This window comes from Canis lupus, chromosome 33 (assembly GCF_011100685.1).
Source record: "Canis lupus familiaris isolate Mischka breed German Shepherd chromosome 33, alternate assembly UU_Cfam_GSD_1.0, whole genome shotgun sequence".
Taxonomy (NCBI): domain Eukaryota; kingdom Metazoa; phylum Chordata; class Mammalia; order Carnivora; family Canidae; genus Canis; species Canis lupus.
The window spans coordinates 7,846,512-7,864,315 of NC_049254.1; the positions used below are offsets into that span (position 1 = coordinate 7,846,512).

The following is a 17,804-nucleotide window of genomic DNA, read 5'->3' on the forward strand; positions in this document are numbered from 1 at the left end:
GAATAAACAGGTAATGTTACAGAGATCTAAACCAGGCATTTGGGCCTATTTATTCCCTTGTGCAATTTAAGTTCTATGGTCAAGGATTGTGGGTATAGTGGCAATGAAGGTGAGTATTTCTGCAGCACACAAAGAATTCACATTCTGTATTTTTTCATGTAAGGACCTATGCTCTATAGGCCACAACAATTATGTAGATGGTTTGTAATTTTGGCATTTGGTTTGGCTGAGATGTAGAAGATGTAGAAGAAAGGGTGCTTGCCTTCATGATTTACAGTCCGTGTGGCACCCATTACCTCTTTTCTTCCCATGCCCGAAACCCAAACCTCTTACCGACCACAGCCTCCGTGAATTTGCCTTCTGCTGGAAGAGGGAAGTACTGATTTGGTGACAAGTTGCTACCATATCCTAGGAGAAAACCTTCTAGTTTTACATTTGGATTTGGACGTAGGAACTTCAAGAGGATGGAGTCACTCGTGGTATTGATGTGGACTTTCAGGCTTGGCCTTTTACCTAAAGATGGAAACAAAAAATGCAGGGCTGTTATTCTGCCACTTTAGCATCCCAGGGCAAATTGGAAGTGAAGGTTAGTTGCTAGAGGTATTGTTACTAGAAGGCATGCTACCTACTTGGCTACTCGATTTTCCAGCACATACACCCAAACAGCTAAAACACGGGTAATTTTGAGATCCAAAAATCCAAACTAAGTAACATAGATCAAATAAAGCTATCTAAATTAAATAATATAGACTAAAGCAGTCTAGAACACAAAAGTAAAATCTTAGGGCTTAGTATTTGGTAGTTTATTATTGAGCAGGTGGATGGGATTGAAGGCTCTTTTATTTATCCACAAGAGTCAGAACCTTCCTTTTATACAGTTTGTGAATGTTCAAAGGATCTGAAATTTCTTATTAGTAAATTTAACTACTGTACTTTGAAACCCCCCAGCCTCATCAATGCTGCCCTCCAGCTGTATCCCCACAAGATTTAGTAATTTATATACAGAGCTGGAAACAAAGGGACATGGATGTGGGGGGGTCATTTTAGGGAGAATAGGGAACTCTGAAAGAGTTGATGGTTGGAGGAGAAAGATCTTTAGGTCTATTTGGGTCCTGCAGGGTCAGTGAGAAAACTACATGGAGATGACCCACAGGAGGTTGAATAATCAAGGGTGATGCTCAGAAATAGAACACAGATCCATCTGGATGTCATCAGTTTCTAAATAATCACTGGATGAACTTTCCCAGAGAGATTGTGCAGCGTGACAAGAGAAAACTTAAAAAAAAAAAAAAAAAAAAAGCCTTGAAAATTTAATTAACTATGTAGGCAACAGCGGCAGATTACCACACTAACCAGAAGTCTTGAGCAAGCAGTGAGTAAACAACATTGTCTTTTGTCTTTGGGACCAGAAGGAGCAGACTTCAAAAGCCAACTCTGCAACTTAATCATCAATGGGCCTCTGGTGAGTCCCTGAACATATTCAACCCTGAATTTCTTGATTTGTAAGTTATGAATACTAGATAACGATGTCCACTTTGATGGGTTGTTTACAAAGATTAGTGTAAATGGCACAGTCTTAAAGCAGGCACATAGTAATTGCTCAATAATTGGTTACTTAGTAAAACCCATTCATAACCTTTTAGCCACAATACAGAAATCCAAAATGGCTTTGTAAGATTTTGTATAAATTCATATTAAACTAATTTGGTAATAAAACCCAATCTGAACCATAATGAGGCCACTAAATCTTTCTCAACTCCCACTGAATAGTGTAACTATTTTGTGTAACTATTCACATGTTTAATTGTAGGAATATTAATTAACACATTAATAATTAATTATAATTAGTATTAATCAACATATTAATATGTTTAATTAAGGCCCCACTGAAGAGGCGCCTTAATATCTAGTCTAGGCAACCTAGTACATTTCTAAAATTCAAAGATTTTCTGAATTCTAAAACATGTCTGACCCCAAGGACTTTAGATACAAGATTGTAGATCTCAATTATTTTCTTCCTTTATCCCACAGAGATTTAATAATTTTAAAATAGTTTGCCCATCGGAAAGATTGCATTTATTAATTTAGTAATCCACATTCAATTTCTTATGAAGACTTATATTGCATTAATACCAGTCAACACCTCTGAACAGTATGGCTTCCAAAGTTATCACATTAAAATGTACCATTCCAGTTAAAATTATCCTGGACTTACTCAAAATAGCTACATAAATGAATTCCAATAGGCCTTTGCAAAAATAGAGAAATACAGATAGCCTCTTCTTGGATACCAGGTTGTAGGAAGCACTCTCTTACCTCAGCAGCCCATACTACTATTTCCAGGTATGTACACAGGTCTTCGTACTTCAAGAATTTGATGAGATTTCTATAAAGTTCTAGATTATCAAATTGCTATTCCCACATTTGTGGCAGCATTGAAGCCCAGAGATACTGGGGGGCTTATCCAAGTCCAAAGAAGATTCATCTAGTGTAATTCTCTCATAGCATAAACAATGCATTTGAGGGCACCCAGTCTTCTTGTCACTCTGCAAGTTAAGTGCAAGGTCAAAACTGGATCTCAGTTTCTCACCAAGCTGCACTTCCCGCTCTGTTTTTATGGAGAACATCATCATTTCCCAGTGGAGTAAATGAGTGGCTAACCCCCAGACAGTAATGCTCAAATTGATGCTCACCAGTGATGTTTTGTCCTACCTTCACTAGATTTTGAGGAGGGGATTTATACTTCAGCTATAACATAGCTTTTGTCCAAGCCAATTTTCCCATCTTAGTTATGTACCTAGATTAACCCTAGAATAACTCTATCCTGCTCAGTGGAATGGAACAAATTTAGGTCAAGGGCATAATCCACTACCTTAGATGGTTATTAGGTCCCACAGTAAATCAAAACACAGCTGGCCTGTTTCCAACCCCTTGTTAGGAAGCAGAGAATAAGAAATCTTGATGTACTTAGGTTGTGCTCATATTTGACTAAGCATCATCAAATTAGACCTTTGCTCATAGACTTTGGCCTAATGTACCACATTACTCTTCCATTTGGAAAGTGGAAAGGATGGCTGTACCGAGTGAGGAAAAGGAAGGCTGTAAACAGAATTACTGACCAACAAAGGTGGAAGTGTTCTCATTTCCTCTGCATGGGAATTTTCATGACTCCAGTCTTTCTCCCTTTGGCTAATAATTTATGTCAGTAAATACATCAATATCCTGTAACTTTTTGAATGAGTTGGCATTTAGCTGACCTATTTTCTCCAAAATTCCTAAATCATACTCCCCTCTGGAGCTAAACTTTTAAATTTCTGAGAAAGAGAGATGCACGCAGACAAATCTTAACTCAAAGCAGGATCACAAACTTAATTATTTTGAGACTCTCATCCCAGTTCCTTATTTGAAGCTAGAAATTCAAGCCCTTTCATTATCCTGGCACACATTACTTCCTTTGTTACTTCTCAACATATCTTATTTCTTTTGGGCCAGTATAATCTTCTCACATCCTGCAATGCACTTTCACCTATGCTTATATTGTCACTCAGGATGGATTCCCTCTATCTTTGGTTTGTCTTCTCTACACCACTTCAGCCACTCAGTTATTACACCATTGGTCTTCAGTGCTCAGCAAAAAGTTCAAGCAATTTTTGCTCTTTCATCTGATTAAGTTTGTCAATCATTTGTTCAAATGAATGTTTGGACTAGTATTCAATTTTATACTACTGGACAATTTCCCCCAATATTGTAGGGTATATCTCTATGCATCTTATAAGAATTTTTAATTTTTGATAAGTTAGTTATTCTTCATTCTGAGTAATTCTAGTTTAATGGTTTGGAACACTAGTCATGTGATGGCAGTGACCTTTCAATGTTAATGTGAAAGCCTCCGGTGAATGATATAAGGTAGAATTAATAGAAAGACAATATAACATGATATGAGCTTAGCTAGGAAAACATTTATAAGTAAAATGGCAGATATGTTACCCAGAATAGCCCAGAAGTACAGAGTAGAGTATTGGAAAAGCGTTTTATTGTATATCTCATATGAGAAATAAAGTCTATGCCAATCAATTGTGAGACAAAGAATGTAAATATTCCAGGAAAACACCACCATTATGGCTGAGAAGAAGATTGCACATTGGTAAAGTAGAACCCTGGACCTAGGACAGTTGTTTCTAATCCTCTTTTTGTAATATCCTAGCGTATCTCTAAATAGTTCAAAAGGGTGTCCTAAAATACTAACAGAAAAAAATCTTTCAGAATCAAATTAGAATTAATTCTCTTTTAATTTTTAAAAGTAAATACATGACCTGTGGCATTAAAATCAGTGAAAAACCTTTCTAAGGTTTTTATACTTTCCAAAATATTTCAGAATGTGGCCTAAAGTTTGGTATGTAGTTGGTCAAGTTGATAAAATCGCTTCAAGAGAAAACTGATACTAAAGCTCTTTTTTTAAAAGTAAAAAGTATCTATTTGTGTAGCAGCAATCATTGGTTTATGTGCTCTCAGTACAAAACACTATAGAAGACATCAGAAATACTCTAAATAGCAAATTTAGGAATAAACCAGATCAGCATTAATTTACGAGATATTAAGTAAAATAATAGCTATAATACTGATGTCAATAAAATAATGACTTAATTCTTTCAGGACTAAAAGAATAAACCTTATTATTATTATCCGTAATGTTTCCCTTTTTAAACACCCATTCCATTTATACCGCCATCCCCTAAACTTAGTCACTTTTTTCATACAAAGTCAAATTTTCTAAGATATCAAAGTAATTAATTCCCATCAGTTCAGATATGACAGCATAGATTTTAAAAACTGATAAAGCATAGATTTAAAAAAACTGGTAAAAAAATAATTTAAAATTTGATCTAATTCATTTTTAAGTTTTTATTTAAATTCAAGTTAGTTAACATATAGTATAATATTGGTTTCAGGAGAATTTAATGCTCCAACACTTACCTTTAACATCCAGTGCTCATCACAGTAAGTGCCCTCCTTAATGCCCATCACCCACTTAGCTCATCCCCCCACCCACTTCCTCCTCAGAAACCCTCAGTTTGTTCTCTGTAGTCAAGAGTCTCTTATGGTTTGCCTCTCTCTCTGTTTTTATCTCATTTTATTTTTCTTTCCTTTCCCCTATGCTCATCTGTTCTGTTTCTTAAATTCTACATGAGTGAAGTTATATGGCATTTGTCTTTCTCTGACTTATTTCACTTAGCATAATATACTCTAGTTCCATCCATGTCACTGCAAATGGCAATTCTTTTTGATGGCTGAGTAGTATTCCATTATATATAAATACTACGTCTTCTTTATCATTCATCAGTTGATGGATACTAGGGCTCTTTCCATAGTTTGGCTAATGTTGATAATGCTTCTATAAACTTCAGGGTACACCTACCCCTTCAAATCTGCATTTTTGTATCCTTTTTTTTTTTTTTTTTTTTTTTTTTGCATTTTTGTATCCTTTGGGTAAACACCTAGTAGTACAATTGCTGAGTTGTAGGGTAGTTCTATTTTTAACTTTTTGAGGAATTTTTGTACTGTTTTCCAGAGTGGCTCCACCAGTTTGCATTCCCAACAGTACATGAAGGTTCCCCTTTCTCCGCATTGGATCAAGTTTTTTAAAGTTTTGAACTTGAAAAGAACAAGAGAGATAAAAGCCAAACTACAGATTGGGAGAAAGTATTCCCAACACATATATCTATTTAAAAACTTATATTCAGAATGTTTAAAAGAATTCTTTCTACTAAATAAGGAGATAAAATATTTTTTAAAAAAGGGAAAAAGATTTAAAAAGATTCCTCACTAAAAAAGATATGTGATAACCATAAGCACATGCTCAACAGCAGTATCATCAGATGTTCTCCATAAGGGGTCAAATATTAAATATTTTAGGCTTTGTAGACCAGATGTTCTCTACCACAACTATTCAACTCTGCCATTGGAGCACAAAAGTAGCTACAAACATTATATAAGCCAAGGGACATGTCTGTGTTTCAGTAAAACTATATAGTTGACCTTTGAACAATATGGGGGTTAGAGGTATTGACCCACTACACAGTAAAAAATATGCATATAACTTTTGACTCCCTAAAACTTAACCACTAAAAGCCTACTGCTGACTGGAAGCTTTACTGATAACATAAGTAGTCAACTAACTCATATTTTGTTTTCTATATTTATATTCTTACAGTATATTCTGTATTTGTATTCTTACAGTAAAGTTAGCCAGAGAAAAGAAAACATTAAGATTATAAGGAAGAGAAGATACATTCACATATAAGATACATTTACTGTATTTATCAAAAGGATCTGTTTATAAGTGGACCAGTGCGGTTCAAACCCATATTGCTCAAAGGTCGACTTTACTTGTAAAAATTGTCAGTTGGCTGGATTTGTTCACCAGGTTCTAGTTTACCATCTCCTGGTCAACATAATTAGTCTTTAGGGAAAGGCAAGTTAAAAATCACAGATACTACACACTCAAAAATGGATAAAATTAAGATAGTCAATAACAACCGTTAGGCAGTATTTAGAAAAACTGGAGCCCTCGTACATTTTGAATGTGAATGTTAAGTGGTATAACCACTTGTGAAAACTGTTGGACAACTACCAAATAACCTATTAATTTTATTCATAGTTTTTTTTTCTTTCTTTTTTTTTTTTTTAGCAAAAAAAGGAAAAATAACACTATACTAAGACTTGTATGCAGATAATTCAAAGCAACACCAAACTGGAAACAGCCCGAATGGCCATCAATGGTCAAATGGATAAACACATTACGGTTTATTCATACAATGGGATAGGACTCAGCAATAAAACAAAACAAATTACTTATGTAATTCAACATGGTTGAAACTCTCGTCTGGCAAGATATCATGCCTCTGTAGCATGAGCATGACTTTCCTCATCTGAGTAGTAGGCCTTTCTCAGAGATGGAAGACATTCCTCTAAAGGAAGATCATTCAATTGTCTTGCCATTACAGCACTTTGCAAGAGTTTTAATAGTGCCTAAGATTATTACACATTCAACCGATGGTTCATATATAAAATCAGCAAGTCCTTTTTAGACATTATCTTCCCAGAACTGACAGTTCAAAGTTTCAAATGTATTCTATATTCTTCTTACACAATACACTGCAAGTAGAAAACATTCCAATGCTTTTATGATCACATCTTCAGTTTACATATTAAACAGGGCAATTACTGTCTGACAACACGTTCAAAAGCTTCCAAAAACCATATCTGATGGCAGAGATTATATGTAATTGAACTGTAATGCTAAGTTATACAAACCATAATTTTAACATAGGACTTGGCAATAATTTAACATTTGCTTTAATTCCTAGAGAGCCCAAAAGAGATCCTATAATAGGCAAGGTACTCAAATGACTCCCTGTCCTGGTATCATGATCCAAGAAAATATGTTAGAAGGGAAAAAAAAAAAAACCCATATGGAGTTTCATTGATTTTCCTGTGGCAGCCACACTGTGAAGGGAGTGGCCAAAGTCAATTATACAATAATCTTCAATTGTTTCTGATCCTTAAATAGAAATGTGTTGTCTGTCGTCTATAGCATGGCTTTTCTTACCAAAAACAACAAACTGAAAGCCAGTGATATGAGTGGAAACTTTCCATAGCCGAAAAAGCTTGACAGTTTTAGTTAAATATTTTAAGGAAAATAAAGATTGTTTCCATCAACTAAATACAATTAGACATTATAAAAACTACTTCCAGCAGTGCTATAATAGCAAGATGCTTGTAGAATATTCCATTAGAAGAGAATCTGTGCAAGGTGGTTATGAAGATAAAGGAAGGCATCGCCCATTCTGCAGTGACATGATGGCATGCCAGACAAGACAGGTAGAGGGAATGAAATGGCTTTGTGGTGGTGGTGGATAAGCAGAATTATAATTAAAAGCACTCACAAAGTACTTACTAGACAAATCCTTTTACGATTTCAATTTATTGTATTCCATCTATCATCAATCCCATATATCTCATGGTATCCTGAATCTCTGGCTTCCAGAATGGAATTCCTTCTCAAAAACCCACAGATTCTCTATCACTCTCTTCCCAACTCTTTGGGAATGAAGTTTTACCAAGGCTCAGTGGATAATTAACGAGAGCTTGCAAAGAGCTAGTGTGCAATCAACGTATAGCAGCTTTACAACATGTCTTCCAGAAACAGGGAGGCCACTGACAGTTGTGTTGTGCATTGCAAATCTCTAAATGGCATTATTCAAACCAACTTTTATTTATGGCCCTATACATTACCCACACTCACAAAGACCATGCAGAAATAGTTGCTGCTTACAAAAATGGGTGATTTGATAAGGGTAACTAACTTGAAAGCCTCTAAACTCTTCCCATAGGCCTCAAGCTGCTCCTTCCCACTCTTCCTACTTCATGCTTTTGATTTCTATCAAAAGATAGAAGATTTTCTATCTTCCCTGCCTCTTGATTCTGCTGACACTGGTAATAAGGGATATGGGTGTTGGGATGCTTTGTGTAAGGAGGACAGGGGCTCAGCCACAAACATCTTGGACATTCTGCTCTCTAATATACAAATGAAATTACTTTGCTCAATATTCACAAGTCAGGTGATGAATCAGAAATCTAAATAAGAACAAATGAAGAGATCTAGGGCATTCAGGCAATCAATTAATAGCACCCAGATTTAGAGATGAACAGAAGGCATCCCTACTTGTGTTTCATTAACTCAAATCTAAATATGTAAGGGGAAAATCCTGATGAAAATAGTTTAGATAAGGTAAAGCAAAACTTTTAGAAATCTACAGAAAAAAAATGTCATTTTTTAAAAAGCACAGAAAAAAGCTGTGGTAAAGTCCCATGAGCTACATGAACAGCTGCCAGCCTGTGGGAATGGGAACTTTCAAAGAAACTCAGAACTTGACTTTACACATACATGATCAATGTGAACAGGAAGCTCAACCTACAACATTTCGTGATCTCTGCTCCAGTGCAAGCAGAACAGCCTGTTCTCTCTCCAATGCCTTGTGGGGAATTTGCTACTGGAAGACATGTTCCTGCATGCAACACATACTTTCAGAGTGCAGGAAATAAAAAGTCCCAGCTCACCTGAAGAGCTCCCTTGATAGAGCCACACCCAAACAATTCCCATTGAGCCTTAACTCCCAGGTGTCAACTAGTAAACTTTTTATTAGGTTATTATGGTCACCAAATACCTGGAGAATATTTGCTACTGAATTTAGAAAGAAATGGCATCTTGCTAGAAATCTGAGAGGGAAAATGTTTTCTTGTTTTCTTCCTTAATGGAGCACTTTATATCTGTTTGCCCAGCTGTTTGTATAAGTGAGTTCCATTTCAGCAAAAACAACCACAGTTTCCACCTTGGTCACAATTCCCAGTGCCCTGATTCCTCAGGCCAATACTTCACCGTCTGGTGACTTTGGATGACTGAATGAGACAGATTGAAACCTGCCAATGTTGACATTTCAGCACCACTTGGCAGGACTAAGAGTTTTACCAAAGGAGCAATATCCTTACCTACTTTGTAACCCAACCAACAGCCAAGCAGGGAAGTTACTTTTCATAGACTACCTTTAAGTCAACAGCCTTTCATTCTTAGGGCAAAATCTCATCCTGTTGTCACTTGCATACACACCCTCAATCTAATTCTCCTAAAATCACCCTTTAAAGTCTGAAGCATGTTGAAGGGGCCAACCACCTGCAACCAATAGCCACATATTTGCTATTTGGAAAGGGGGGCAGTGACATGGTTTACGACAAACAACATCTAAATAAATTCTGTATCTGCCACGGGAAATGTGTATATTCATGCATCTGCTTTTCATTTTATCTATTCACTCACTACTAGATACTAGGCATTAATGATACCAATTCAAATATGATCACATCACAAAGATTATGCTGTCTAGTAAATTAAACAAATGGGTAAGTCCATGATTTCAGTGCAGCAAATTTGTACAGTTAGTACAATGTGGCTACAACAAAGAAACTCTAAATCTGATGGAAGAGGGATAAAGGCTGTACAAAGAAAGTGTCCCCTTAGCTTTGCTAAACTAGTCACAAAAAATGTTTTTATTCCATGAAAATATGCCAAATGCAAGTAGGGAAGTAGATCTCAAAGTCTACTTTGTAATACTTTTCCTACCACTTTAGATAATTGATATATTCTTATTATTTTAAATATATATAAAATTAAAAAGAAATCAAACAGGCTAAGAGACTTAATAAAACTCATTTTTTCTTCTTTTTCTTCTTTTTCTGATTTTTCCACAAAAAGCCTGGAGTTGATCTGCTTACATCTTCTTGCTATGTAAAGTAAGGAGTGATGGCAATTGGTGCTTCTGATGAAAGGTAGGATAGACTCCATGCCAGGATGCTTCAAAGAATTGGCCCTCCAAAACGGCATCAGCCTCACCTGGGAACTTGCTAGAAGTACAAATTCTCAGACTTCACTCTCTACATCTTGAATCAGAAACTTTGCTAAAATACAGATTGCTGCCTCCACCCCAAACAGTAATTCCAACGCATTACTCAGGTTTGAGAACTATGACCCTTTAAAATTCAGTGCATCAAAAAATATAATTCATGGGCCCAATTTCTTTTGAAAGAGATTTACAGATACAGTTTCAGAGAAAAAAAACCCTCAGCTATCACACTGTTAAATTTCCCATCATGAGAATTTTACATATATTTTGATCTGTGAACAAACTGTGAATTAGAGTTTTCTAGAATCATAAATTCTGGAGACTCCTAATGTAAAATATTTAATAATATTTGGAAAGTTTCTCTGACTTCTAGCATCAGTTATAAGCCTTTACCCAAATCTATTTAAAGACTTAGAACTACGATGAGCTAACATTTCATTATAAAAAATTTCAAACAGAAATGTTGCAAGAATTGTGCAGTGCACAGCCATAGAGCCACCACAGAGACAATAATGTAAATCTTACTGTATCTTTTTCATCATATTTATCTACCTCTCTACCCATCCATCAGCCCATCTTATTTGTAAATGGATTTCAAAATCTATTTCCATATTCTTCACTCCTCAACACTTCAGTGAGTATATCATTAACTAGAATTCAGTACATTTTTCTTTTGAGATAAAATTGTGTATAAGAAAATATCTAAACTTTAACTCCACAAGGCTGATTTTTCCAAATGCCATGTGTATGAAATCCAAACCTAGACAAGATTTACATTATCTTTACCTCATGTCCATTTCCACCCCATCCTCCCAGAAACAACTTCTGTTCTGATTTTTACTAAACCATAGATTATTTTTATCTGTTCTAGACCTCAGTGAAATTGAATCATATGATACGCACACTTATGTAAGGATTCTTGCACACCCATAATGTTTTGGAGATTTATCAGTTTTATTGGATGCATTAGTAGTTTTGCTCTTATTTTTACTGAGTGCTATTCAGATAATTATTAAAATCAACATTTTTACATATTCCTGTGTCTTCAGAGTATCAACCTCTCTTGATTTAGTATATTTTAAAATGTTGATTAAGTTGTAATAAAATTTTCTCTGAGAACAAAGGGAAAATATATTTTTTCTTTCCAGATATTTATTTACCTTCTACCACTTGCCAGGAAAATAAAACTATACACTCTGTCATTTATAATATATGTTTAACTTTTAAGACTCAGATCAATGATTAATAGTAAATGCAGACAAAACTATATAATGATTTCATCTTCACCAGAATGCTAAATACTGGTCACTGATACTCAAGATCTTGGATATCTTTCCCTTTTACTCCTAGCTAATGGAACACCAGGTGGGAGTAACAAGCCTCCTTTGACAATAAAGTGTAATATTGACTTTCCTGTGTCAGAGTGATTTTCACTGATACAAAAGTGTTAAGTTTAAACGTGTCATTTAAAAGTAGCTCATCCTAACAATCTCAAAACGGTCTGGTACCAAAAAACAGTCATTTAGATTATTCAATTTTCCAAAAGGACCAATGCTCTTTTTTTCCTGCTCTCAATAACTCCAATTTCAACATACATTAAATTCCACTAACCAAGTAGAAATCAAGTTTATCAAAGTGCTACTTTATAGGACAAAGAAGAAAATGCACAATTTCCACCAGCACTATAAGAAATCCTCCACATAGAAGATTCCATATTTACATTTGTAAAAACATTGTCCCAGAAATACCCTTGATAAAAATGAAAATTTGCCCTTATTATAAAAAACTGTCAAGCACTAACAAAACTTTCTTAAATAAATCTAGCTTTTACTCATTTATTTTTGCAGTCTGACAAATAAAAACAAGAGAGATAGCTAGAACAAATGGTTTCATTCGCCATCACTGTTTAGACATTTGAAATCTTCAAGAATTGTAGTTTGTTCGGTTAATAAATACCCAGTGCTGATGATATACAGCTGCTTATCTTGAGATTTCATGCATCAAAAGCCTTCCGTAAGCTAGATGAAAATGGCTAAACCATCATGACAGTTTGATCAGTGTCCTCAGAACAAGGCAGAGTAGGTCATGAGACTTACAAGGCTCTAGGAAGGGCCACTTGCTAAATGACCCCATATTAATTCTTCTCTTTTTAATATATCCTAGAAGAAACAGAGGGGTTCTGGCATCAACCTAGCCTTTCATTGTGTTTGACCTCAGTCACCTGTCCTTTCTGAGGCTCTTTTCTCCTCCGTAGAATGAATTGGAGAATCCCTAATCCATATTTAATCTCATATTCAAGGATAGCTCTATTACATCATCCAGACAGAATCATTATCTTCCTATTCAAATACAGGAAAAAAATTAGAAAATGAATTTGTTTATAGAAACACTATCTTAATAATTTCCAGATAATATTTTTTACAGAACTACCAAAATTTACCTCAAATATGAAAAATACTTTATAGACATGAGGAAAGAATGTATGTGACTGTCATTAACATTTTTTCAACAGCTTTTGTGAGTTATATAGAATCACACACCATAAAATTCACCTACTGTAGGTGAGTTTTTAAAATTCAGTAATTTTTGGCAAACTTTTTGAGTTTACTAAATCTACCACAATCCAGTTTGAGAACATTTCCATCACTCTAAAATATTCTCCTGTATCCATTTGTAGTCAACAGGCATATCCTTAGCTCCCACCTCAGCTCCAGGCAGCCATTGGTCTGCTTTCTGCTTTTCTGGTAATTTGATATAAATGGATTTATACAGCATGTGGTCTTTGTGTCTGGCTTCTTTCATGTGATATGATGTTTATGAGATTTATCCATCCATCCATGGCATATCATTTATTCATTCCTTTTGATTGCCTGATGGCATTTCATTTTGTGTATCACGTTTCGTTTATCTATTTCCTAAGCTGAGGAATAGTTGGATTGTTTCCACTTTGGGGTTATTATGAATGATACTGTGATTATCAATAATCCTACAGTATTTGTGTGGACATATGTTTTCATTTTTCTTGGATAAATACCTAGGTGTAAAATGGCTGGGTGGTATGGTAACTATGTTTAAAATTTTAATATAAAAATGGAAAATAAATTCAGCAGTTTATGAATTTTCAAGATTATAACTATTACTCTTGCTTGAGGACAACATGAAGTTGTAAACATCCAGAAAATGAGCTATATTGCTTTATCACTAAATATGTTATATAATAAAATCAATAACTTTAATAAAGCTGAGATTTCTATCCTTAGTCATTAATGAAACAACACCACTTACCTTGTTACAATAACTATTTAAGATATAGCAACTCCATTTATCTCAAATGCATTTTGCTTTTTGCAAAATAATAAGACGGTCAATTGACATTCTTAGCAATGACTATGATACAGGATAAAATGAGTTGTCTTCTCAGTCCCTAGTCATTTACATTTAAAAAATTTTTTAACCCTATACCAAGTTGCAAATATTTGTTCACCAGAAAACCAGTTCTGGAGAAATTGACTTTATTATTATTTACACGTAAAATCAAAGTGAAATTAGATATAAACTCTGGCCTTGTGAACCAAGTGACAGCTATTTCTCTACGTAATCAGAAGAACCCGGTAAACTATAGTGACTTGGATGTATCATTATTTTTATATTTGTCATTGTTTCTTTTTCAGTAAATTCAAATTCAGAGTTAAAACATTTTGAATTTCTAAAATGTTTTCCAGTACTATTAAAATATGTCTCATTGTTAACCTTTCTGTTAGTTCGTGATTCATGTAGCATTTTCTAGGTGAGAAAAAGACAACATGGCTTGAAAATTCCAGTCTGACGTTATTAAAATATCCCAGTCTGCATGGTAGATGTTACTCAAGTTTAAGTCTAGGCACTTAAAATAGAGTTTTATAATATTTATAAAATGTTAATAAAATCTAACCAAGTGAACTATTTGAGGATAAAATCTTCTTGACTTAAAATTATAGAAATAAAAAGAAAAGTCTTCCTCATAACTCTTTTTTATGTGACTTTTTTTTTCTTTTCTTGTATTTAGAACTTCAGAGCTGTATTGAATTACTCCCACTCCATTCCAAATTCTAAATTGGGAGATGAAGAACTGAGATTGTCCTTTGAGTATTCCAAGTACTATGCACAGGAGATTATTCTCTAGACACTGAAAATGGGAATACGTCAATTCCCACTGGTCACACTATTCCCTAGTGTGGGACAAATACATTTGGTTGTAAGAGAGGTAGAGGAAAGAGGCCAGGAAACAGAATCAAGGACCAAAGTAAGTTGAAGTTGAGATAGTAAACTGTTAGGTAGCAGCAGCTCTGAAGCTGAGAAAAAAGAAAAAAAGTACCTGACAAGGCAGCTTATTGGTACCAGAAACAGACAAAAGGGATACTAGAATAAAAATCCAGCGTGGCAGTACAAAGATGCCTAGCCCTTCCAGAGGTCCACAACTCCTATGAACCAAGGAAGTGACAAATATAAAAAGGGTGGATACGAATTAGTCAGCCAAAGTGTCTGTGTACATCTGGAGTGAGGACAGAGAAACAGTAATTGATGCATTTAGAGGCACTAAAGAAGGTCAGTGCTGCTGGGGTGTAATGGGGCAAGGGGCGCATAGTGATGCTTTGAAGGACAGAAGGGGTCCCTATAGGCCACATTAAAATATCTATCATTGTTTTAAAAGCAAATCTAAAATATTTTCCTCCACTAAGCTACACACACACACACACACACACACACACACACACACACACACACAGTTTTTGAGAAATGAATAAGGCAAAAATGTAAATCTTGGACGGTTCTAAAATATATCCACATGGTAGAAATCTCGTTTCACATGCACTTAGCGACTAGCAACTCAAGTAAAATGCTCAGAGCAAAATTTGTTTTGAGTAGGAAAAAAATGCTGTTTTTTAAAAAAAGAAATGGAAGGTATTTTACAAATAGATTACAGCTTAAATGGAGTGCAATTAATACAGGTCCCTCCCGCAAACATCAGGTGTGTTATTAAAATATATTGTTATTGCGACCAACTCAGCCAGATTTATTTGTGAGACAAGGATATAAAAGCTTCCTTCTCTTAAAAAAGCAAACAAAAAAGGCAATTGTTATGAATTCTATTCTTTAGCCAAAAGCTAAATGAAAACAAAGCAAGTGGCTCTAATTGACTCTATTGGCAGGAACATCCTGAGAAGTATGCCGCTTACACTTACTGTAGTTCTGTTTCCCAAATTATTCCTTTATTGCACTTCCTCCCAGGCTGCTAGCACATTTACTATTCCGCTGCCTGGCATATTTTCACCTCCTTCTCACCTACCCCAATAATAATCCCTGCATGGACTTGTTAACATTAAAAGTATACAAATAACACACATTTGTTTTAGTTAACAAAACTAAAAGTTGCAAAAAGAGATAAAACTTGTTTTAAAAATTACCTGTTATCTAATACACAGTGCCAACTTCTGTAAAGATTTTTAATGTCTCTTCCCAGATATTTTTCCTGGGTATGATAAGTATGCCAGTTTACAAAGATAGAGTTAGATCTTAAGTGCTGTTTTGTAACCTGAACTTTCCTTGACAGGAATATACTTCTGTAATACTCATTTTTACTGACTGCACGGTCTTTTAATTATTCAAACGAATCTTCCTCTGATAATAAACATGCCATTTCACCTCCATGAGTGAGTAGAGTTTATCATTTCAATAATTCTACAATTGACTTTATTTTGGCAAAACCTGGTATTCATTTTAGAGCTGAGGACTTGATGTAATAAGTTTGTATAATTAGTTTGAGCCTGGTTTTTTTAAAATCACATTTGGGACCTGTCATATTTAATCCACTGACAATTGGATAAACTCATTGTATTGTTGATGAGATTACTGCTAACATTTTTGGGCTGTGAGGGTTATGATATTTCTAGGTCTTTGAGATTCTTTGCCTATTCCTATAAGGAGTGGTATTTTAGGGAGAGAAGACTCCATAGTAGGAAGACATGGGGTTTGGAGCCAGAAAACCTGTGTTCAGGTTTAATCCAAGTTAAATCCAAAATTGCCTAGTTATTTAAATAGTTAACTTAATGGCTGAATGCCACATTCTTCTCTATAAAGTAGGATTAATCCTACATAGCCATCCACTCAGAGTTGCTGTTACGATTAAGTGAAATTCTTTGTACCACTGTACAACTCAGTGACAGTTGTTACTGATGTGACCTTATTCAGGGGTCCTTTCAATTTGGCTGTACTTTGGATTTTTAAAGTTCTTTGCATTTTCACAAAATATTCATTCTGTAAATATAGACACAACTTACATATGATTGTAAACCATATGAGGACTCAGTCCCTGGCACAGAGAGTATTTAATAAATATTTTTTGAATGAACAAATACATACTTTTCTCAAATGAGTAATATCGTGCTTGATAGGAATCAATGCCAATACACAAAAGAGGTTCCTCAAAGAAAATGTATTATATTAGAGGATATAAACTTGTAAGAGTTATTACTCAATACAGTCAATAAATTCTACATAGAGGAATAAGCCTCAAGCTGAGGTAATTCAGAGGAATGCTGGCTAATTACAAAGGGATGGGTCAGGAATGGCATCATAGAACAAGTGACATCTGAACTGGGTCTTGAATGTCAAGAAGGACTTGTCCAGAAAACAGAAGGAAGAGAATTTCAGACTGAGAAAAAAGTAAAGAGATGTGTTTGTGTGCTGATGTTTGTGATAATCTATTCTACAAGGCATTGTGTAGGTCATGTGCTACCAAAACCTCCTGTTCAAAAGTCTTTCCATCCACCCTCCAATTTAAAATTCATATAAGATCATAAACCTTTGACACCATTTCATATCATTTCCACATGGATATCTTTCTTCTGAGTGGGGAGTTATTTTTAAGGGTTCCAAACATCAAAAACTGTATTCACTTAATTTCTTTCATGTCCATCCCATTCCAGGCACCTACTACTAGTCATTCAGGGTAATGTAATACCCAGTTTCATGAAGCTGGGACAGCATGGCAAGGTGTCATGACACTAAACAAAACATCCTTTTAAAAAAAAATCCTAAATTCAATCCACAAAGAATGAAAAGATGCACTTCTGTTCTAAGGAACGATGGTGGACTAACTCTTGACATTTACCTGTGATAACAACTCTTCATAGAAGAGCAGCTAAAAGTCTATTATTTCCCACAGTAGTATTAGAACCATTTCAATGGTTCCAAAGATTCTAGAAGTGTCTGAGACAAATCTGGTACAGATTGGAGAATTCCAGGTTTAAGACACTTAAGTTTCCATTCTTAATGAAACACCACTGTACATTTTTCTGTAACATTTAA

The 17,804-nt window shown here is 34.9% G+C and overlaps 1 protein-coding gene across 41 annotated transcripts in view; it reads right to left on the minus strand.

Moving 5' to 3' along the window:
- Positions 1-17,804, minus strand: part of ABI3BP (ABI family member 3 binding protein) — a 233,795-nt gene that overhangs the window by 174,332 nt on the left and 41,659 nt on the right. For all 41 annotated transcript variants that reach the window (XM_038582661.1, XM_038582660.1, XM_038582640.1 and 38 more), the window contains exon 2: positions 334-513. In XM_038582661.1, coding sequence (XP_038438589.1) covers positions 334-513 — 180 coding nt within the window. The remainder of the gene's footprint in view (positions 1-333; positions 514-17,804) is intronic.